This window comes from Cucurbita moschata, unplaced genomic scaffold (assembly GCF_002738365.1).
Source record: "Cucurbita moschata cultivar Rifu unplaced genomic scaffold, Cmos_1.0 Cmo_Scf00021, whole genome shotgun sequence".
NCBI classification, from domain to species: Eukaryota; Viridiplantae; Streptophyta; class Magnoliopsida; order Cucurbitales; family Cucurbitaceae; genus Cucurbita; species Cucurbita moschata.
In genome coordinates, this window is record NW_019268537.1 from 2,237,440 (window position 1) to 2,259,175 (window position 21,736).

Genomic DNA, 21,736 nt, shown 5'->3' on the forward strand with positions numbered 1-21,736 from the left:
TTTTTTTTTTTTTTTTTTTTTTTTTTTTTTTTTTTAATCTATGGAGAATCAGAACTCGAAGAAGCGGGATTGGGACGACTTGGCCGACTCGGAGGTCGGTTCGCCGGAGGTGAAGCGGCTTAGAGATGACCTTCTAGGTTTTCTCGACGAGTCCAATCTAGAACCGGCGACTCCCGATCTCGACTCGTTGATGAGGAGTTTCGAGGAAGAAATTGCTACTGCGTCGTCTTCTCCGGTGCCGGTGGTGGATTTAACGGTGGATTCCGGTGAGTCTCAGCCGGAGTTAGGCTACCTCTTGGAAGCCTCCGACGACGAGCTTGGTCTACCGCCTTCAGTTACTTCGAATAGCCAACAGGAGTTTGACGAAGCGACCGAGTTTGCTCGAGTAACGACCGATTCGTCTGAGACCAGTGAGATGTGGAGGTTTGAGGATCAGATCCCGAACTACGACGCTTTCGAACTGGAAGCCGGAGATATGTTCAGCGGCAGCCACGCGGCCGAGTATGTGGGTTTGGATGGGCTGTTGGAGTATTCGAATCTGTGTTCTGATGCGTTGGATAACTCGGATTTTCTCTGGCGGCAAGAATCTCTGCCGGCTCAATAGTTAGAAACGTCGCCGATTAATTTATGTTTTGCGTTAGGAGTAGATACAGATGCCGCAGTTGCATATAGAAATTGGTTCGTTTTTTGTTTCCTTTGTATTTTGATTACACAGTGGAAATTCATTTTTGTTCATGGTTATGCTTTCTGGATAAAAATTAGTTGAAACCTTGAAAATGCTGTTGCCATCCCCCGTTCTCCGTTGTGCCGAGTTTTATCTAACTATTTTATTTGGACTATAAACATTTTTTTACTTTCCCAAACAGATAGTAAAGAACTTGTTCTTTTACGAGGAACGAACAAAATAATGGGTAGCGCTAATTGTAGAAGCAGCGGAGCCATTGGGTTCGTCATCGTTGTCTTTGTCGTCCGGACATGGTGATTCAGAGACCGTGGATCCTTGGTTGGGCTTTTGGTCCTGGATTCAAGTTACATTCCTTTCTCAAAGCCCTTAATTTTATTGGGTTCTTATAGAAAACCAGCCCAAAACCCATTGTATGATAGACTTTAAAATTTAACCCCAAAAGAAAAAAAAACATATTTTTGGACTTGCGTTCATGTGTGTGCATATGTAAAATTGGTCGCACCTGATCAAGTGGAAAGGCTGATCATCGTCCACACAACAAGCGGAACAACCAACGATAATCGAAGTCAACGCCAAGTCGTCGGATAAAAACATATGACCGAGTTGCACAGAATCTAAACCCCTCCCACTGCAAAAGCTGAAGGCTGTCGTGCATTTTTAATTCAACCTTTCCCAACTTCCTCCATATTTCCTATTCAATTTTCAATTTCTTGCGTTGGGAAAAGTAGAAAGCAGACCCTTTCCAGTTTCCATCATCGACAGGTAGAACAGTCACTTGGCCTCCATTTTTTCGGAACCCGAACGTCGGTTCTTCAATCTAAAGTAGATGAAGCAACTACGATTGGAGAAATAACACTTTTGGATCTCGATCTCCCCATTCGCCGGCTTCCATGGCTAGGTACCCCTTTCATTTTCACAACTTTTGGATCATTCTTTTCCTTGCAATCTGGTGTTGGGGTCTGTTTATCTTTGATAGTCATCATTCGCTTGCTTGATTCGAGTTAGTTACTAATCTGGGATTACATTAAAACCAAGTTAAGTGGTCGTAAATGCACAACTTGGTTAGGTTTTCGGTTTTCCTGTCCCTGTTAACATGCTCAGAATGATGCTATTGCTATGGTCCTCGAGGGGCTTTTTCTTAGGAAAGCTTGGTTCATGGTATTTTGTACAATATAACCGTAGATATACCCTTTACATCCTTTGTTTTGAGGCATCTGAAACTGAAACACACTTTCCTGTACCGAAAACAGAGGCATCTTATGTTGAAGATTGTTGGGAGAGTAACCGTGCTAATTAAGGGGTTTAATCATGGGTTTATAAGTAAGGAATACATCTCCATTGGCACGAGGTCTTTTGAGAAAATCAAATGCAGAGCCATGAGAGCTTAGGTTCAAAGCGGACAATATCATACCGTTTAGGAGTTCCATGATTCATAACATCTTATTACTAAACTTCCATTTTCTTGCTTCTCGTTCTCCTCCTGATATGTTTTTCAGCGTGTGTTCTTGTGGAGCTACTAGAACAGTCTAAGTTTAAGATACCCCTTCAAAGTCTTGCTGTAAACACTACAAAAACTATCTTTTTTTGATTCTATAATTTGATAAAGATTGATGGATATTTTCATCATGGGGCATAACTTGTTTGCATTATGCATTGGAGCTCTAAACAGCTCATGGTTTTGACTTCTGGGTGTTATGTTTGATTTATGCAGACCTTCATGGTTGGTAGACAGCAATAGAATTGCAACAAAAATTAAGAGTGCATCTGGAACAAACAATCCTCGAAGTGTTGAATGGGAAAGCAACCCCAGCAGAAGTTGTCCAAATTGCCTTCATACAATTGATAACAGTGATGTATAACTTCAACTGTTTATTTAATACAAAGTTACTGGTGATTTTGATTAGGTCTTGTTCTTGTTGGTTCTTAGAGCAGTTGAAATCTCTTTGTTTGTAGGTTGCTCATGAGTGGCCAGGATTACCTAGAGGTGTAAAATTTGATCCTTCTGATCAAGAAATTATATGGCATCTGCTAGCCAAAGTTGGCATTGGTGGTTCAAGGCCGCATCCGTTCATCGATGAGTTTATACCAACAGTCGTTGAAGATGATGGCATATGTTATACTCATCCTCAAAAATTACCAGGTTTGTCATCACTGGATGAATACCAATTGTTCAACATGATACTACTAACTTTTTGTTTAATATAATGCAGGTGTTAAGCAAGATGGCAGTGTATCCCACTTCTTTCACAGAGCAATCAAGGCATACAATACTGGAACTCGAAAGCGTAGGAAGATAACAGACGATGATTTTGGAGACGTTCGGTGGCATAAGACTGGAAGGACAAAGCCAGTGGTCATTGATGGGGTTCAAAAAGGGTGCAAGAAGATCATGGTTCTATACATGAGCTTTGCCAAAGGAGGTAGAGCTGAGAAAACCAATTGGGTTATGCACCAATATCACTTAGGGACGGAGGAAGACGAGAGAGATGGAGAATATGTCATTTCCAAAATATTTTACCAGCAACAAAATGTTAAGCAAGGTGAAGTTATTGAACAGGAAGTTCCTGAAATCATTGATGCTATAAAAGTCGATCCCCGCACTCCTAAGTCTGCGACTCCCGAGCCTCCTCGCGTCGAAAGTAGATGTGTGAATGTCGATCCGGAACAGGATTCTGTAATCACTTCCACTAGGGACCTTGCTGAGGTACATGAAAGTCTTCATTTTTGTGATATGCATATGAATTGGATTAATATGGATATTGAAAAAGGATGGTCACCTCTTGTTCCAATCTAACGAGTCTGCTTATTACCAGGTTCAACCTGAATTTGAGAAAGACAAATGTGATATGAACAAACCAGAAGGTTGCTCTGAGGAAGTGATTGACGATGACGAAAATCGAATCGAGGAAGAACCGAAATGGTGGGAAGGAGAGTCACAGAACATATTGGACTCCCAACAACTTGTGGAAGCATTGTCTCTGTGTGATGATATCTTTCAGAGCCAGTCTCCCCCTAGGGACGGGAACGCTAACAACCACGGCGCATCAGGGAGCAAGTCTTGCTTTTCTGAATATGCAAAATTAGGAGCAGATGATCTAAGGAAGGATATAGAAGAGTGTCAAAATCTTGTCCTTGATCCTGCAAACATCGAACTTGACACACCTCCAGAGTTCAGACTTAGTCAGCTTGTATGTCTAAACCTTCATTCTACTACACCCAGTTGAGTTCATTACTTTGAAGTAAAATGACGTTTCTTTGTTCTTGTAACAGGATTTCGGGTCGCAAGAAAGTTTCTTGGCTTGGGGTGGCAAGGCGGCGGATGAGTAAATAACGTGGATTCTGCATCTGTTTTGAGAAACTCGAAAGTGGTGATGTTTTGGCTGACATTTGCTCAATGACACTCCTTAAACTCCCTTAAGCTTGTGTTGAATTTGTTATGGAACATTGAAAAAAAACAAGACATTTGTAAAGAAAAACAGAGGAGGGGTCGATCCCAAGTTCACAACTTTAAGCCTGTGTTTGTTCTAAAATTGGTGATCACATGAGCTGCCCAACACAATGGGCTGTAAAATGAAAGAAAATGGGTGTCGCCCGGCCCGACTGCGTGTTGCTGTGTCGACAGGCGTATTGGATGGGTGCCTCTGCGTCCACCATTTTGGTCCCTCCCTCCCTTCTCTTTCTCATCATCTCCATCTTTCCACACGTTTCTCGTGTGATTTGACAATGGCGGTGTAGAATTATTAGATTTTTTAATCTTTAAACCATTTGATTTGATTCGAGCTTTTAATATTATCATCGAACTCGTTAGGTTGGGCGATCTCATAAGCTTAAGGTTATGTCAAAATTTAAGTAATGATAAACCAAGAATGTAAGTATACATGGAGTTCGACTTGTATTTAATAATTTATAGTCGTTGAAAGATAAGTAGATTTTTGATGAATTGATGAAGAGATGGAGGATGTGGGAGGGAAGGCCCACCGTTTGATGGAAGAATCAGACGGCTGTGGTGGGCCAACAGATTGGGAAGCACACGTGGACTTGATAAGCCTGCTGTTTTGACCAACCACGTTCTAACGTTCTGTCGTTTTCCCTGTCAGAGGTGCTACTCTCCTGTGTGGCCGACACCAGAATAACATTTCCTTTTCACTTTCTCTAATCTTCTTGATTCCACCACGTGTCACTAATCGTAATTATTTTCCCAATTTCAAAAAAATATTTTCCCAATTTCAAAAATTAAAAGAGGAAATTTTAAAGTTGGAAGAAAAAAAATAATAATAATAATTAACTTATTTTATTTAATTAGTATAAATAAATGGAATAACAGGAATTCGGTATTTCTAATCATTAATATGTAATTAAATCAATATTTAATGTATGTCTCTTAAAGAATATTAAAATTCACGACATAATGTTGCCTCTTGTCAAAAATGAAAAAATTTGTTTGTCTAAATGTCTAACCTTTGTGGGATTATGTTATTTTAAAAATAAATAAAAAAATGCAGAACGGTTTGTAATATATTTTAAAAACATGGTCGGTTTGGTTGAAATTTGATGAATGATATACCGATTTTATATAAAATATATGTGATTTCTATTGTTTATCAATGCAGATATTTCTGCAAAAAACTGCCAAATAGTCCAAAAAAAAAAGAAATAATTTTGTATATTACTGAAATAAAAATGAGAAGAATGCTATTGCCACCTGTTTGTGATAAAAACAAGAAAGGGATAAGGTTGTAAGCCTTGAATTCCATGATTAATAGATTTGTGGTGGACATATTGCAAAGTTTTGGAGGGACATTTTATAAGGAACATTTATATTATGCTATGGATAGTTTGGATAATGGAATGATTATTTAGTATTCACAAATATTATTATCTCTAAGAATATATTTAAAAGAATAAATTGTTTAAATTTATTACCATTCTAATAATTGAGCTCATGATGTGAAGTTTAAAAAGAATCTTGTGCAAGCGTGGTACACGTCCATGTATACTCTAAAGTGTAGGTATAGTATGAATTTACTATAGATTAGGCCTAAACACATGTTGTCGAATGATAGAGCTACATGACAAGTCTAGAATACAAAAGATTTCGAGAGCATGATGTGAATAGTTAGGTAGGCAGGCTATAAATCTTGTAATGAATGAAAATTGGAAAATTTAAAGGTAATATTATTAGTTAATCCAAAAGGATTGGGGAAAATGAAAGGCAAATTAGGAGAAAATATTAGAAAGAGATTGGTCGGTGGTTGCACAAGAGACAACTGGCTTATGCAAAGAAAAGGGCAATAATTGAAACCCCTTTTTGACCGCCAACGACTCTCAAATGGTGACCCACACCAATCCTAAAATATTTACTACTATTAAATACACGCCTTTCATCATATTATCCACTTTGAATATAAATGCTCGTGATTTTATTTTTGGCTCCAGATCTTCGCAAGACTATTTCTTTTAAACATTCGACAGCTAATTAATTATTGTCATGTAATTATTTTGTGTAAAGTTGTAGAAGAAGATGACAAAGTAAATGAATAGTTAAATTATTTTGGTGTGCTGTCTGAAAGGACCAAAAAGGAATGGGGACGTTAATTTGGACGAAAGTAGTCAAAATCCAACTCCAACTCCAACTCCAACTCCAACTCGTATGAATATCTTATCACGAACTTTAAATTCTTATATCATTAATGGGCGTACCTTAAATTATCGATTCTTTTTTTTACTGATCTCAATTAAGATGGTGTAATAGTTTTTGTTTATGATGTATGGTAGTGTTGAAGATGTTATCAAAGATTATAAAGAATCACTTTGATTGGATAGATTAGCTTGATTGAATCATGGTTAAAGTATATAACTTTATCTGATTCCAATATCCCAAAAGTATGCAGCTTTTAGAATCCTTCTAGCTTAATAGGGTATCAACCAAACAAAATCTTGTAAACTTTAAACAATAGGGGTTTCAACATTTGATTTAATTATATCAATAATCAATGAAATTAATATTGAGTTTATTAATTAATAGAAAAACCCCATGAAGTTTGGTTTGGATATTAACCCTCTAACCCCTATAATATCAACGAGAAATAAACCTGAACTTAAATTCTTCAAAAAGTAACCAAATATATGGTTTCTTTACGGAAGCTTTAACCAGCTAGCATCCAATGAAGATGATGTAAGATTTGAATGGGAAATAGGAATACAAAAGTAAAGGGCAGAGAAAAAGCGATAAAGAGGGGGGGAAAAAGGGAGAAATCCAAGTGGTGAAGGTTTAATTTTGAGAGGGTAAAAGTGAATTTAAAAAAGAAGAGCAGTGAGCAGGTGGGTGGGTGTGGAGAATCCAACCACATTATTTCCAATTTCATTGTTGAATTTTGAATTGAGTACCCACAGCCCCAGATGAGTATCAAATTCGCATGCAATTGGTACCAAACTCAAAGGAGGGTAATAATGGAGAGGTTGAATAATAGTAATAATTGATGCCAACATTTACAATGTTATTAGGCAATACAAAATTGTGTCCCAAGTGGAGAAGAAAATGAATTGTATGAAGGGGATAGGATGTACAAAAAAAAAAATATATATATAATGAGAATCAATCATGCCAACAAAGAAGCATTATAACGCAACGCCTTATAATGTAAAGCCTTGCCCTTTGCTCTCTTACAGCTCCACCCAGCCCTCTGCCGCTGGAAAGCCTCCTTTTGGAACCTCCAATGCTGCTGCCGCCGCTGTTCATCTTCATCTTGTTCTTGAAGTTCTTGAAGTTCTTGAAGTTGTTGAAGTTGTTGAAGTTCTTGAAGTTGTTGATCTTGTTGTTGAAGAAGATTTGTTTTTGTTTGGTTGGATTTGAGAAGGGGAAACACAAATGGAGGATTCTTATATAGAAACAGGGAGTGGGTGTGAGTCAGGACTTAGTTGGCTTTTTCCATTTTTATTCATTTTATTATAATAATTATTAATGCATCGCGTGGAGCGTGTTAGAGTCTCATGTGTCCCCCATACCCACCAGACCAATGCTCTCACCTCGGCCCCACCTTTAACTATCATTCACATTATTTATATACATGTAAACATTTTTCAAAATTTGAGCTATAGTTTCATAAAATTAAAATTCATACAAAATCATATTAATTAATGCTATAGTTTTATGGCAATCAGATGATATTATATATTTTGAATTTATTGCGTGTATATATATATAGTCCAAGCTAAGTAGAATATATAGAATGATATGAGTGAGTGAGACTGATCTTATCCTAATAATTTTTTTGTTAAAAAATATTGATTTTGGAAAGTGAAGCACAAAGACAATGAACCATTTGTGAGAGACAAAAACAATACACGATAATGCACATATAATTGAATATAAATTACACATACGTTGTATCTAAATGAGAGAAGAAAAGAAAAAGGGAGTTTTTATGGTAAGGAAATTAGAGGACAAAGAATATTTAAGAGCATGGGGGAGGTCTACCAGCCACCAGCACAGTGGGTCGCCCATTCAACCAACAACGCCACCAAGCTTGCATTCTTTTTTCGATTTTGTCTCATCTCTATAACCCCAATTCAATCATCTAAGATTCACCCTCGTCTTCTCCTAACATCATATTATATGTCATATTATAGGTCGTTATGTCATATGAATATTTAATTTTGATTTATTTACTTTTTATGAGATGCTAGATATCTATTTCTTAATGAGTATATATTAATAAATGCGTTAATCTTTAGTTGTTTTTTTTTTAATAACTCTAATCAAATTGATTCAAGTAGTTTTTATATTTAAAAAAATCATAATGCTTATTTATTTGGAAATAAATTATTGGGAATGCGGAATTTATTGCAGGGATTAGGGGTATAATATGATGAGGAATTGAGAGCTCAACCTAATAATGATAATGATAATAATAATAATAATTAGAAATTAAAGTGGTTGTTTTGGGTGCATTATTCCCATTTCTGATTCTTTGGTTAGCTGGGGGGAAAATGAATTATTGAAATGTGGTATCAAATAAATGGGACCTAAACTATAAACTATGTATATTTTTGGTATGAATGATTAAAATATATGGGTTTAGTATATGTAATGTTAAGGGTAACGTAAATGTTGAGAGTTTGGAGTTGGGGGGTTTCATATATATTTGAATAATTGATATCGATATTGGAGCCCATAGTTGGAAATGGGTATTCTATTTGATTGGCTTTTGGGGGAGTTTGAAGTGAAATCCCACACGCACCATTTTCAAAAAGGTCGTCCTCCAACTTTTTTCTTTGTTTTTTTTTTCCCCCTAACAGATCTGCAACTGAAATTTCGAGGCAATTGTAAGCAAATAAAATAAAACAGAGAAGACAGGGCACCTCATTTGGGATCATATCCTCCTTTACCACTCTGCCCATCTCCAACAATAAAACCCTAACATTTCAGAATGGTTTAGGGTTTAAGAAGAGTTTAGGGTTTAGGGTATTTTAGGGTTTCAGAAGAGTTTAGGGTTTTTAGGGTTTCAGAAGAGTTTAGGGTAATTTTAGGGTTTCAGAAGAGTTTAGGGTTTGGGAATGTTGCTGTTTAGGGTCAGAGTTGCACGTGAACTTCTTCCCCTTCTCATTTGCTTTGCCCTTCACGTTTCCCTTCGTCCCATCAATCGCTACATACCAAAACTCCCCCACGTGGATCCTCCTTTTTTTCTTTTCCTTTTTAAATATTCAAACCCCACATTACTGCATTTAAGAATATGGGGTCTCATCCCCTCTTTTCTTTCAATCTTCCCTAAATTTTATTTTATTTTTTGTACAATAAATACTACCACTACTTGCCACACATTTCATGTCTTATAATTTAATGTTCTTGTTTACTAGATTAGGCACCTTAAATATAACAAACTCATATATTTAAATTTTATCTTGAAAAAAAAAAAACAAAAAACAGAGAGATTTAAATTTAAATATATCATCCATAAATAAGGGTCATCGTTGCACGTGTATCCCGTCTCAACGCAAATATGGAAACAAAGTCGGTGGAATAGTGTGCACGTGCGTCTCGCATGTGCCCATGTTTCTATTTTTTTGGGCCTTCTTAATACATCAAATTGGGCTGCTTTACCTTTGGGCCGAACCAATGGGCCTTTTTGGGCCTTCTTTTTTAATGTACATATGTGTATAGTTTAATGATTAAGGTATTCAACTTTCGTTAATTAATCCATTAATTTTAATAAAAACTTTACAACATCACTCATTCACTCACTAATTTCATGAGTTGGATTAAAAGAAAGCATATGATTGCAGTCACTGATTCAATCTACATCACATCACAGAGATCGTTTGAACCTAAAAAATCATTTTGTCTAAAAATAAAAGAAAAAAGGAATCCGTTTTTACAATGTTGCAGGCTGTAGCCCAGCCCAAAATACAACCAACCCAACAGGCCGACGCGCCCCACGGTTGAACCATGAGCTCAGCTTAATGAGCCGTCACCGGCGGCAGAGCTTCCTCCGGCGACTTCAATTATCAGAAAACAGAGAGGAATGACGAGAAAGATCGTAAGGAGCCCATAAGCTGTCGAGTGGACATGGCTTCTTGGCATCCAATCTGAGCCATGGCTTCCCCTTCCCACTCCAATGGAGTAGACTGGCTGGACCAGGATGAAGATTCCTACAAACCCCTTTCAGATTATCCCCGCCCAGCCCATGTTGGTTCCACCGGTGCGCTACTCCTTCCACATCGCCAGCAAAAACGAGCAAAAATGGAGGCAGCGATCCCAACTCATAAATTCTGTTCCTCTTCTGAATCCTCATCCATTTCTCCAACCTTTCCGTGTACTTCCCTTCCCTCCATTTCTCCAAATCGATAACCATCACCCCTGTGTTGAAATAGCACGCTTTCCGCCCCTTGAACGCCGCCGCGTGTTCCGAATTCAACCAGAATTTCGGGGTGAAGTAATTCGTGAAATTTGCATGGCAATACTCCGGCGCTCCCAGCACGTGATTCCCCAAATTGATTTTCCAAAGCTTCGCTACATCGTCCACCACCACCAGATCTGAATCGAAGTAGATGATTCTTCCGACGGTGGTTGGTAATAGGTCCGCTAGATACATTCTCGCGTAATTCAGCGGCTGATCTAAAGCTCGTCGAATGGAGTAGGTGATTTTTCCTCTTACCAGATTTGAATCGAAATGGTAGAGATAGAAGTTCAGGTAGGGGAATGTGGTGGTGATAATACGCCGAAGCTCTAACCGCCGGTGAGTGACGATGAAATGGAACACGATGTTTTCCGGGCAGGATGAGTGCTGAAGTACTGAAAACACTCCGGCCACCGATCCCCGAAGGTACGTACCGTCTAAAGTCATGGCGATGTGGATGACGGATGGCTTCGTCGTACGGAGACATTCTCGACCGTTTCGGAATGCCGGCGCTTCTCTAAACACCGGAAGGTCACCGGCGACGACCGTCGACGGAACCCATACGGTTACGGCGATGAAGAAGAGTAGAACCAGAAAGGCCATTAGGGTTTTTCTTTCCTTTTTTTCGAGATGTGGAAAAGGAAGACGAAGCATTTGAGAAGAAGAGAAGGGTAAAATCGGGAATTCAGAATGAATTACTTTTTGGTGGGGCTGGAATATTAAAAGGACAAATGAAGCCAGGCTGGAAATTGAAATGACCTCATTTCATTCATCGCCGTGACTATGGTCGGGGTTTTGAAATTGTGTGGACGTGCCTAAAAGAGCTTTCATCAAGAGCCGTACGATTGGTCTAATTCGAAATGAACGGTTCTGATGGGAAGCAAATTTGCTTATACTAAACATTTGACTTAATTGAAATCCCGTGACAAAAACACCAAATTATCGGTGCTGTTAATGCAACGACACTATATTGAGACCGTTGGATTAAGCGCTGTGATAATCGTCACCGTCAGACATGGGTGGGTGGGGGGTATGAAATGCTGGGATTGGACAGCCACTTGCGTCTTGATTTGTTGGAATTTAATTTTGACGTGTGTCGTATTAATGTAGCGTACAAAATATTTTATCATTCCTCCTAATGTTTTATTTATGGTATTGTAAATGCCTGCAATTAATTAAATCTTTTTATTTACATTTTCTTTCTTCCCTTCCTATTTATAGCAGCGAATTAATGTGTTGCCAAGAATACCCAAGTTATATATATATTACTTTCCGTTTATACCCTTGGTAGATACAAATAATTACCATCATCCTCCAGAATGCGCTTCATTTGGAAGCCTTTTCGTCTGAGCCCACAGTTTCGGAGTTTGGGCTATTTAAAACAAACTATCTTTTTGGTTCATCTTTTAAATTAAGTGGTTGAATGGGCCGGCCCGTAAAAGCCCAATATGATTAAGTTTGATTAAAAAAAGAGTTTAATATTATGCTTTATTTTACACCAAATTTTACGACAGGAAAGTATTAAATAAAATGTGGGTTCTACAAATCTAAAACCAAAACAGAGTTTATTACTTATTATACCACAATTTTTCATTTTCTGTAAAACAAACCATTTATTCATTTTTATTTTGTATTTTTCATCAAATAAATACTTTTTTCCTTGTTTGTGGTAAACACTAACCGTGGGAATTACAAACTGGGAATATTATTTATTTATAATTTTCTATATATATATATTTTTTATAAATGGTATGAAATAATTGTTTGTAGTACATGCATTTCTGTACATTATTGTTGTGTTTTATAGTAACAAAGTACATTCCCAAACAAATCACATGCATGCATTCAATCTCCATCCGTCCCCATTCTTTGACTAAATCAAATCCAAATATTCATAAATTATTTCACATATATATATATATCAAGGGCAAGGACAAATAAGTAATTTACTCGTAGGAAATGGGTTGCACATTAATGCATATCTCACATTCATTCAATCCATTTCAAACTATGCAATTTTAAATAATGCGATTAACTCTGTGTATAGATTTGAATGAAAAATAATAATAAGCTTTGGACGCTTATGTAGAATTTGTGACATACTAGAATTCTTTTTTATTTTTTTATTTTTTTATTGACGTACATAGAATACTTAATAAATTTTAATTTGAATGGCTTACTTTTTATTTGATTGACTCTTGTCTCGATCTTTTTTTTTCTTAAAAAAAATATAATTAAAAAACAACGTAAGAATTGATTTATATAATTCTATTAGTCTTTTAACTCTGAGAATAATTTTAATCAATAAAAATTATTGGAAATGAATTTCATATTCTAGGTCAACTAAAGCAAGAAAAAATATGATATTAAGTAAACGAAGAAGAAGGAGAATTGTTAAATGATCATAATTTGATCCATTGTTTAAGTAAAAAACAAAATTATCTTGGATAAAGCATGAATTAGGTGTTGAATTTATGGATGGAAAAAGAAAAAAAAAAGAAAAGAAAAAGAAAATGAAATTATGTATCTTATCCTCTCCAATCTCCACCAATAGGAGATAAGAGAAGGAGAAGAGAAGACGCATGGTATGATGCCTATGTGGTATACAGAGTCCTCAAAGTGGGCCCCACTTGTACAACCAATCACAATTAAGATTTGTTGCAGTCAACAAAAGCAGCCACCCACAACCTCATCTCTTTGAACACCACCTCATCATTGGCTACATTTTTCACTCCAAATATATATTTTTAATTTTTCCTATTATAATTTCTTAATCCAATATATTTAAAAAATAATTAATATGATGTTGGTTAAGATAAAGTTCGAATTTGGTATGATTCACAATGTATAAAACCAATAGTGTTTATATGAATTATTAACTCATAAAGTGGCAGATGAAATTTAAAAAAAAAATGATATTATATTCCTTGAAAGGACAACAAGTTGAGCTAAATTGGTGACAGCATTAATTAAAATTTTATGGCAGGATATTTTATATTCCATAATTAATAATATTAATATTATTGGATCGTGGGGGAAAAAAAAAAATACAAGTGACCACCAATACCATAATAGAGGTTTTAATTATTTGTTGTTTATTAGCTAAGATGGGTGATGTGGATGTTTGCGTGAAAGTGATTGGAGGATTTAATATAGCCACTCACCACGTAGTCCAGCAATTTTCATGTTGTTTAGAATAAAACAATAATTTAAATTAATGTTGTTCTGTCCTCACGTGCCTTAATCCGCGTTAGTTTGCCACGTCACCATAATTTATATATATATATATATATATATTTTTTTTTTCTGAATATAATTATTTATTTTTATTACTTGTCATATTCATTGTGAAGCTACAACAAGTGTTTGGTAAAATCTGTGGTTTGAAAAGCTACTTGGTGAGAACAAGTTGCGCTCTCAAAAAACCATAATCAATTAAAGGCATCCAATAAAGTGTACCGCTACGGAAATCCCACTCAAAAGTTAGTCGATCAATTTAGCTGTGTTCCTATACAATATTACAACTATTCAATTAATTAATTGTAGATTACAAAAAGTACATTATCTTTTTTCAAGATAATTACTATTCCTAGAAATGAGTCGTACAAAAATTTTGAATGCATGATTTGTTGGTATGGTTCGGGTGGGTTCGATGGAAGAACAGTGTTGGAAATAATGTGCATAGTTGAAGAAACAAGAATATGGAATGAGTACCTAAAAGACAAAGGCAATAGGAAGCTTAAATTTGAGTGACACCCCAACCGTGAGTCACAAGGACGCCGGGATTTAATAATGAATTTATTTAAATTTAAAAAAAAAAAAGAAAAAAAGAAATGCAGGTGGGGGCCCAGGGGAAAACCCAGGACATTTCCGTACATACATCAGCCAATTTATGTATATAAAAGGATTCATTCGCGCGTTGGAGTGGGGCCCAAGAAACCATTGGATCGAGACGGTGGAGGGCCGTTGATTGAGAGGAAGGAGGGACGGTGGAGATCGGGGGAGAAGGGGAATTATTGGAGGTGTGATGCAAAGAACACAAGAAAAGAAGATAAGCTTAGTTGAGTCGAGTCGAGAGGATGACATGTCAGCGCTGGGCTGGAAACAATAGAATGGGGATGTTTTTTGTTCCTTAAATTAAATTTTTTTTTTTTTTTTGTGAAAAAGAAAAAAAAAAAAAAAAAAGTGGGGGGAATCTGGTGGGTGACTAAGATGAACCTAGGCAATAAGGACAAACGAATAAGAGGATGACACGGTGGAATTAGGGGTTCGTTTGGAGGTTAGTGGATTTGTATGGAGAGGCTATGGGATGGAAATCCAATCCCTGTGAAACTCAAGGGCCCACTCCCCCATCCTAGTGGGAACTAAATTTCTGAAATAAGCACTTTCTTTCTTCTTCTACCGACACTTGGACGCTTCCTATTTTCCTTTTTATTTTCGCATATAATATAATAAAAAATAAAAAAAACCATAAGGGGAAAATTAATATTAATAATATTATTATTTAAAGAGGTAATTATTGTGGTTGGTAGTAACCAGAAGCATAGAGCAGATATATGAGAAAGAAGAAGAAGAAGAAGAAGAAGAAGCAGCAGCAGGCGGCGGGAGGCGCAGCAGAATCAGTATGAGTATGAGAATCAGAAAAGATACATCCCACATGGGGAAATATTTTAATTAAAAAAATATGTTATAAAAGATGGAGAGAGAATTGAGGGAAGTTTCAGGGGGGATGAACTACTAGAGGGAAAACACGGTCCAGGGTCTCATGTGAACCCCATCAACTTGTTCGCCCCCACTTCTCCCTTCCCCCTACAGTTGACCCATATTTTTCCATAAATATCCACTTTCTTTCTTTATTTCTTTTTTATTTTATTTTATTTTATTTTATTTTGAAGTCCACCCTATAAATCCACCCTTCCCCCCAACGCCCCATTCCACTTCATTCCACTTCATTCCCATTCTCCCCTCTTACTTTTCTCTCCCTCAGTTTCCCATGGACGGGATTTGCATTGACCAAACCACTTCCACTGAATCCCAATCCACAAATTTCCCCCTCCTCAAATCTCCACCGCCGGAGACTAGTCTCTGCCGCGTCGGGAGTGGCTTCACTAGTGTTGTTCTCGACTCTGACTCATGCGGCGTCGAGGCGGAGTCACGGAAATTGCCCTCCTCCCGTTTCAAAGGAGTGGTCCCACAGCCCAACGGCCGCTGGGGCGCACAGATTTACGAGAAGCATCAGAGAGTATGGTTGGGGACTTTCAATGAAGAGGAAGAAGCAGCACGTGCATACGATGTCGCTGCCCAACGCTTCCGCGGCCGTGACGCTGTCACCAATTTTAAAGATGAAGACGACGACGACGACGTATCGGCCTTCCTCAACTCCCATTCCAAAGCAGAGATCGTGGACATGCTACGTAAACACACCTACCTACACGAGCTCCATCAAAGCAAACGAAACGCCGGGTTATCCGGTTTAGATCGCAAACATAACCGTTCGTTGTCCGGGTTGGATTCGGACGCTCGCGAACTTCTATTCGAAAAAGCCGTAACCCCAAGCGATGTAGGAAAATTGAACCGTCTCGTCATCCCAAAACAACACGCCGAGAAAAACTTCCCTCTCCAAACCGGTTCCACCGCTTCCTCGAAAGGTCTGTTGTTGAACTTCGAGGACGGAGGAGGCAAAGTGTGGCGGTTCCGTTACTCGTATTGGAATAGTAGCCAAAGCTACGTGCTAACCAAAGGGTGGAGCCGGTTCGTGAAAGAAAAGAATCTGAAAGCCGGTGACATTGTGAGCTTCCTCAAATCTCCCGGACAGGACAAACAGCTGTACATCGAATGGAAGTCCAGAAAGGCGTCGCCCACAACCGACCCCAACATGAACCCGGTTCACATCGTCCGACTCTTCGGAGTTGACATCGTCAAAGCTTCTTCGCCAAACACTGGGTGCGGCGAGAAGAGGAGAGAATTGGAATTTCTCGCTTTTCAATGTACCAAAAAACAAAGGATAGTCGGAGCATTGTAACCAACAAATTTCCTTCTTCCTTTTTTTCTTCCTTTTTTTCTTCCTTTTAATTGTATAAAAAGAGAAAAAAATTTGAACCTTCCAACCTAATTGGCAAATCTAATTATATATTTGATTATTTATTTTTGATTTGGCACAAATCTGAAGAATCATTTATTCACTTAATTGATTTGAAATTAGTGTATTTTGCACTTGATTATCAATTCCAATCCTTTCCTTTTCTGCACATATTTTGTTTATGCTTCATTTGATTCTATTTCTAATTTTGGAAGATTTCAAAAATCTAATTCTATGGTATAAATTGATTTCTCATTCCTAAATTTATAAATTATCTGTTACTCATTTAAAAAAAAAAAAAGAAATTAAAGGAAAGAAAAAAAAAATGAACAAGTTGAAGAAAGAATCATTGCTTTAAACTTGTAAAATGCAATAGGCATATAAATATATATATATATATATATATAAAGAATTATAAAAGTTGTAGCAAACTGACAAACTTACTCTCGTTCACAACTTTGCCTCCTCCAAAGACCAAAACCCCCTCATATTGGACCACTTTTCCACATTCAAATACCTCTTTTTTAATTACTACATGTTCGTTTTTAATTAAATTAATACAAAATACTCTTTGACCTTAATTAAAAATTATCCGAAAATTTAAATGCATAATTGACATGTACCCATCATTTTTGTATTAATTTAGCCATTTTCCCTCCTATTTGTTTTACCTGTTCTTGTTGTTTTGACATAAAAGTTGTGTGTTGAGTGAGTATTAATAAATGAAATGCATATCATATGATCTGAATAATTTATGAAAATGACACATTCCAACCACTCTACGTGAATTGTTGAATATGTTAATACTTGCCAGGAACCAATAAAAAAAAAAATTGTACCTTCTCCTTTTTCTTTTTATTATTATTATTATTATTACCAATTTTAATTTTTTATTTCCAAAATGTTTTCTACCTTTCAATTTATGCTCACAAATTCCTTATTCCAATCTCTATTCAATGAATGTGTTCAAACTAAATGGGCCGGCCCAAAACTATTTGAAGCCTGACTAATTAAATGGCCCATCCCTGCAAGCGTCACCGGGCCGGCCCAATATTGATAACTGTATACCCCTCACAATCTCGCGTGTATTGCAATTTGAATATATATATATATATATATATTTTTTTTTTTTTACTTACCTTTTTAGTATAAATAATTTAAAATTAAATATTATTGATAAAACTATGCTAATGATACTCATATGATATGCAGCCGTAGTACAGAGATAGTGAAATTTGTACAACCTTTATGAATTTGTGTACTACAACTTACTTACACATTGCATTAATAGTTGCAAGTACACTCTCAAGAAGTACTCCCAACTTTATTATTCATAAACCATTTCGGATACTGAATCAAATAAACATTTCATATATATAAACATAATCTAGATACGTCCGACGAGGATTCTACGTTACTTTCCATTTTTTATAAGATGGTCGGTTTACTTATCTTGTTCCAATTGGTTTGTACCTAATGTGATATCAAAGTCCATGCAATCCAACGAGTTACAAATGGTATTAGAATTAAATACTAGAAAGTGTGCAAATGAGGACGTTGGATACTTGGATGGGATTGTGTGAGATGGCAAGGCAAAAGGATGTAAATAATGATCCGAAAGGATAACAAAAAAATCCCATTAGGTATCCAAATTTGGTTAGAAAAATCTGGAAAATATAAGATTAAAAAAGAAAAAGAGAAAATGATATTAATTAGTCTTTGATCTTATCTAGTAGTAATAAAAAGTCATGGGGGGTGATGACGTCATTAACAGCCCACAGATATATATCGAAAAAAACAAGAATAAAATTCCACGAATCTACAAGACCCGAACCCTAAACCTCCAATCGGAAAGATTCGATGTTATATGCGACGCCACGACTTCGACCAATCCCTCTCTTCTTCTCTCTCTCTCTAGAATCCTCCATTGATTCTCTCTCCAGAAACTCCATTATGTTGAGTTTCTGAATTTTGGGATTTTATTAACCCCATTATTCATTCTCTTCCTCTTCTTTATTTCTCTATTGTTTTCCCCAAGTTTATTCCTTTTCTTGATTCTATAGATTCCATTATTCCGCTTTCCAGTTCTTTCTCATTGCTCCCTTCGGATTTTTCTATGTTCCATTTTCGATCGCCCCACCTACTCCTTCCTTAAATAAACCAACCCCCCCTTTCACTTCTAAATCAATCTGGGTTTCTTTCGTTTTCTGCCATGGGTTTCGTTGATAATTTTCTGGATATTCGAGTCGGAATGGATTTGAGGCACTATGCTGATGCTCTGGATCAAGAACGTCGCAAAATTCAGGTCTTCCAGCGCGAACTTCCCCTTTGTTTGGAGCTTGTCACAAGAGGTAATTCTATCTTCCAATTACTCTTCTCTTTTTCTCTTACTTGTTTTGTTTAATTTTGGGTACGATTTGTTTCCCCCTTTTTTGCAGCTATTGATTCTTGCCGGCAGCAGTTATCTGGGGTGTCAACAGAGAGCTCTGAACATACTTCCAGCGATGGCCCTGTTTTGGAGGAGTTTATCCCGATTAACAGAGCGTCTGTTGATTCCCATTTTGAAAATGAAGAAGATGAGCTGTTACAACCAGAGAAAAACGAAGTGGGTCGATCGGATTGGCTTAAAACGGCTCAGCTTTGGAATCAATCACCGGAATCTCCCATTACAGAGGTACAATTTCATCATCATTACTCTGTTTCGATAAACAGAGAACGAGCGAGAACTTTCTGGGAAAGTTTTGTTAAATTTGTTCCCTTTTTGCAGGATGTTGTTAAGGAAACGGCGTCGTCTGCTGTTGAGGTAAAGAACAATGGCGGTGGCGGTGGCGGTGCTTTTCAGCCGTTTCAGAAGGGGAAAACCACTCCATTAAAACTAGAGGCGGCGGTGGACGTCGCTAAAATAGTCGGCTCTTCTCCGATTCGTGAGGCGACGACGAGTTCGACGGCGGAGACTAGTAAACGAGAGGAAAAGGAATCTCAGACTCGGAGAAAACAAAGGCGGTGCTGGTCGTCGGAGTTACACCGGCGATTCGTTCACGCACTTCAACAGCTTGGCGGCCCTCATGGTACACAAACAAATTCGTGTTTCTTTTTTTCTTTCTTCTTTGTGAAGGGATTTGTTCTTACGTGTTTTTAATTACAGTTGCTACGCCGAAACAAATCAGAGAGTTAATGAAGGTTGATGGGCTCACCAACGATGAAGTTAAAAGCCATTTACAGGTTCATATCGCAATTAATTTATACAAATTTATTTTTTAATTGTAATTTATATCAGAAGTTTGATTGTTCTGTTGTTAATTTAATCTCAGAAATACCGATTGCACGCAAGAAGGCCCACAAATTCTGCAATGCAAGACAGCGGCAGCTCCTCATCGCCGCAGCAATTCGTGGTGGTCGGAAGCTCATGGGTGCCGCCGCCTCCACCGAAGTACACAGTAGCGACAACAGCGAAATCGAGAAATGGGATTTATGCTCCGGTGGCAACGGCGGTGCGACGGCAGATGACGGCAGAGGAAGGGAAGGGGAGGCAGAGCGGCGGAGTTGTTCAATCGAATTCGCCGGTGATGTCTTCCTCGACTCACACCACCACAACCTCGCCGTCGGCGGCGTAGATTGTAGTTTTGGACATTTTTGTTGAATGTTGGAGAGTGGTGTAAAAGTTTTGTAAGTATTGATAAAGCATGTGGTATACATCAACATTTTCACGTGAGGTTTCTTTCCCCATTCTTGGATTTCCTTTATCCTCTTCTTTGTCCTTTTCAACTCCTGTTTATCAATCCATAAAAATTATTGCTTCAATCACGTAATTATCACAACAAAATTTGGAGAAAATAAACTAAAACATAAATCCGGTTTACGATGTCGGATGTCTCGGTCATGCTCGTCTAGGACGTGTTCTCCATTGCAATCCTATTTCACTTGCTTTCATGTTAGATAAACATTTATCATTTCATGTTGTGTAAATACACAAATGTATGACCCGTCACCAAAAATAATGTCTCTCATTGCTAAAATGTTCCAAGATGTGACTAGTTGTTAATTCTGCATAGATTAAGCGTCATCAAAGTTGTTATTGTTGTCTACTTATTTTTAGGTTATAACGTTCATTTCTCTAAAATGGTTATCAATGTATTTTTGGCTCAAGTTTTCTAAATTGTATCTCTCAAACATGACCCGTAAAGTTCAAATTTCACACCATTGATTTGTTCACTGAATTAGAACATCTGACACATAATCGCTGCCTCGTTACCACAAAAATGTAATTATGATATTTGTCGGCATATAAAGGTTTGATTTTGAGTGATGGTTGAAGGACCAAAATTGAGTAAAAGATGAGTATAAATGGAGGTTGAATGTGAACGAAAATGGTTAGTTAAAAAGTCGGAATTTTGGATCTTATCTTTTCTTTTAAGATAAGGTTTCCAACTTAATACTTACTTCTTCTCCTACAAAATTAACATCCCACTAAACCCACCTCCTTAAAAGAGAAGACAAAGGCCAAAACATATCCCTTTCTTTGCTAAATCTTGTCTTCTTCCTCTTGTTCGACGGAAGAAGACGCTTAAAACAAAATACACATAAAATATAGGTCCATAACTACTAAAGTATTATCGAGCATTTTAAGTGAAGGCTTTACTTTTTCATAGTTTGATCGTATGTTGCAAATAATCAGAATCAGACACTATGCTAACGAGAACGCTAGATTGTGAAGTCCCATATCGGTTAGAGAGGAGAACGAAACATCTCTTGTAAGAGTGTGGAAACCTCTTCTTAGTAGAGACATTTTAAAATCGTGAGATTAATGATGATAGATAAAGGGCTAAAGCAAATAATATCTACTAACGGTAGATTTAGGCTGTTACATGTTGCCTCTTGCCACCAATGACTATTGCTACCAATCTCTAGCAACTAGCACTTGTTGTTGCCGAGCACAAATCGTTGCTGCATTACCATCATTGACCATTAGGTCACGACTCACAATCGTTTTTTAAATATAAATTTGAAGTACCGATTCTAATATTATTGATATTTATGGATAAATTGATTTAATTATAAAAAAACTTTTGGAAAAAG

The 21,736-nt window shown here is 37.1% G+C and overlaps 6 protein-coding genes across 12 annotated transcripts in view; 4 read left to right on the plus strand and 2 right to left on the minus strand.

Moving 5' to 3' along the window:
- The window catches only part of LOC111458553, a 1,285-nt gene extending 497 nt beyond the window's left edge, over positions 1-788 (plus strand). The window contains exon 2 of one of the 4 annotated variants that reach the window (XM_023101296.1): positions 37-788. In XM_023101296.1, the coding sequence (XP_022957064.1) occupies positions 41-604 (564 nt within the window). In that variant the 5' untranslated portion in view covers positions 37-40 and the 3' untranslated portion in view covers positions 605-788. Of the gene's footprint in view, positions 1-5 lie in introns of all 4 variants that reach the window. The other 3 variants (XM_023101297.1, XM_023101298.1, XM_023101299.1) reach the window with 3 other exon arrangements.
- Positions 789-1,169: 381 nt separating this feature from the next.
- On the plus strand, positions 1,170-4,466 carry LOC111458552 (SUPPRESSOR OF GAMMA RESPONSE 1-like). Its single transcript, XM_023101295.1, has 6 exons — positions 1,170-1,583; positions 2,397-2,538; positions 2,639-2,825; positions 2,896-3,389; positions 3,499-3,873; positions 3,956-4,466. Exons 1-6 carry the CDS (start codon positions 1,576-1,578, stop codon positions 4,010-4,012), a joined length of 1,263 nt encoding a protein of 420 aa, XP_022957063.1. The 5' UTR covers positions 1,170-1,575; the 3' UTR covers positions 4,013-4,466.
- A 2,620-nt stretch (positions 4,467-7,086) lies between these two features.
- LOC111458587 lies at positions 7,087-7,590 on the minus strand. 4 transcript variants are annotated; one of them, XM_023101339.1, is made up of 2 exons: positions 7,497-7,590; positions 7,087-7,430 (listed from the first exon to the last, which is right to left on the minus strand). In XM_023101339.1, exon 2 carries the CDS (start codon positions 7,428-7,430, stop codon positions 7,281-7,283), a length of 150 nt encoding a protein of 49 aa, XP_022957107.1. In that variant the 5' UTR covers positions 7,497-7,590; the 3' UTR covers positions 7,087-7,280. The 4 variants fall into 4 exon arrangements, with proteins under 4 accessions (XP_022957107.1, XP_022957106.1, XP_022957105.1 ...); XM_023101338.1 differs by having other exon boundaries at positions 7,087-7,440; positions 7,480-7,585; XM_023101337.1 differs by having other exon boundaries at positions 7,087-7,454; positions 7,491-7,584.
- Positions 7,591-9,917: 2,327 nt separating this feature from the next.
- LOC111458586 (probable galacturonosyltransferase-like 3) lies at positions 9,918-11,198 on the minus strand. The gene has a single exon (XM_023101335.1). It carries the CDS (start codon positions 11,182-11,184, stop codon positions 10,183-10,185), a length of 1,002 nt encoding a protein of 333 aa, XP_022957103.1. The 5' UTR covers positions 11,185-11,198; the 3' UTR covers positions 9,918-10,182.
- A 4,271-nt stretch (positions 11,199-15,469) lies between these two features.
- LOC111458585 (AP2/ERF and B3 domain-containing transcription repressor RAV2-like) lies at positions 15,470-16,688 on the plus strand. Its single transcript, XM_023101333.1, has one exon. It carries the CDS (start codon positions 15,575-15,577, stop codon positions 16,601-16,603), a length of 1,029 nt encoding a protein of 342 aa, XP_022957101.1. The 5' UTR covers positions 15,470-15,574; the 3' UTR covers positions 16,604-16,688.
- Positions 16,689-18,488: 1,800 nt separating this feature from the next.
- Positions 18,489-20,402, plus strand: LOC111458907 (transcription factor HHO2-like). The gene is made up of 5 exons (XM_023101768.1): positions 18,489-19,011; positions 19,099-19,334; positions 19,428-19,728; positions 19,806-19,882; positions 19,972-20,402. The coding sequence occupies exons 1-5, from the start codon at positions 18,873-18,875 to the stop codon at positions 20,272-20,274; spliced, it is 1,056 nt and encodes a 351-aa protein (XP_022957536.1). The 5' UTR covers positions 18,489-18,872; the 3' UTR covers positions 20,275-20,402.
- The last annotated feature ends 1,334 nt before the right edge of the window (positions 20,403-21,736 follow it).

Excerpts from the sequence above, each read along its gene's own strand:
- LOC111458552 (XM_023101295.1), top strand. Across the intron at positions 2,539-2,638 it reads ATACAATTGATAACAGTGAT|GTTGCTCATGAGTGGCCAGG; the intron begins GTATAACTTCAA and ends CTTTGTTTGTAG. Across the intron at positions 2,826-2,895 it reads TCATCCTCAAAAATTACCAG|GTGTTAAGCAAGATGGCAGT; the intron begins GTTTGTCATCAC and ends AATATAATGCAG.
- LOC111458587 (XM_023101339.1), bottom strand. The coding sequence starts at position 7,430 with ATGAAGATGAACAGCGGCGGCAGCAGCATTGGAGGTTCCAAAAGGAGG.
- LOC111458586 (XM_023101335.1), bottom strand. The coding sequence starts at position 11,184 with ATGGCCTTTCTGGTTCTACTCTTCTTCATCGCCGTAACCGTATGGGTT.
- LOC111458585 (XM_023101333.1), top strand. The coding sequence starts at position 15,575 with ATGGACGGGATTTGCATTGACCAAACCACTTCCACTGAATCCCAATCC.
- LOC111458907 (XM_023101768.1), top strand. The coding sequence starts at position 18,873 with ATGGGTTTCGTTGATAATTTTCTGGATATTCGAGTCGGAATGGATTTG. Across the intron at positions 19,335-19,427 it reads CGGAATCTCCCATTACAGAG|GATGTTGTTAAGGAAACGGC; the intron begins GTACAATTTCAT and ends CCCTTTTTGCAG. Across the intron at positions 19,883-19,971 it reads AAGTTAAAAGCCATTTACAG|AAATACCGATTGCACGCAAG; the intron begins GTTCATATCGCA and ends ATTTAATCTCAG.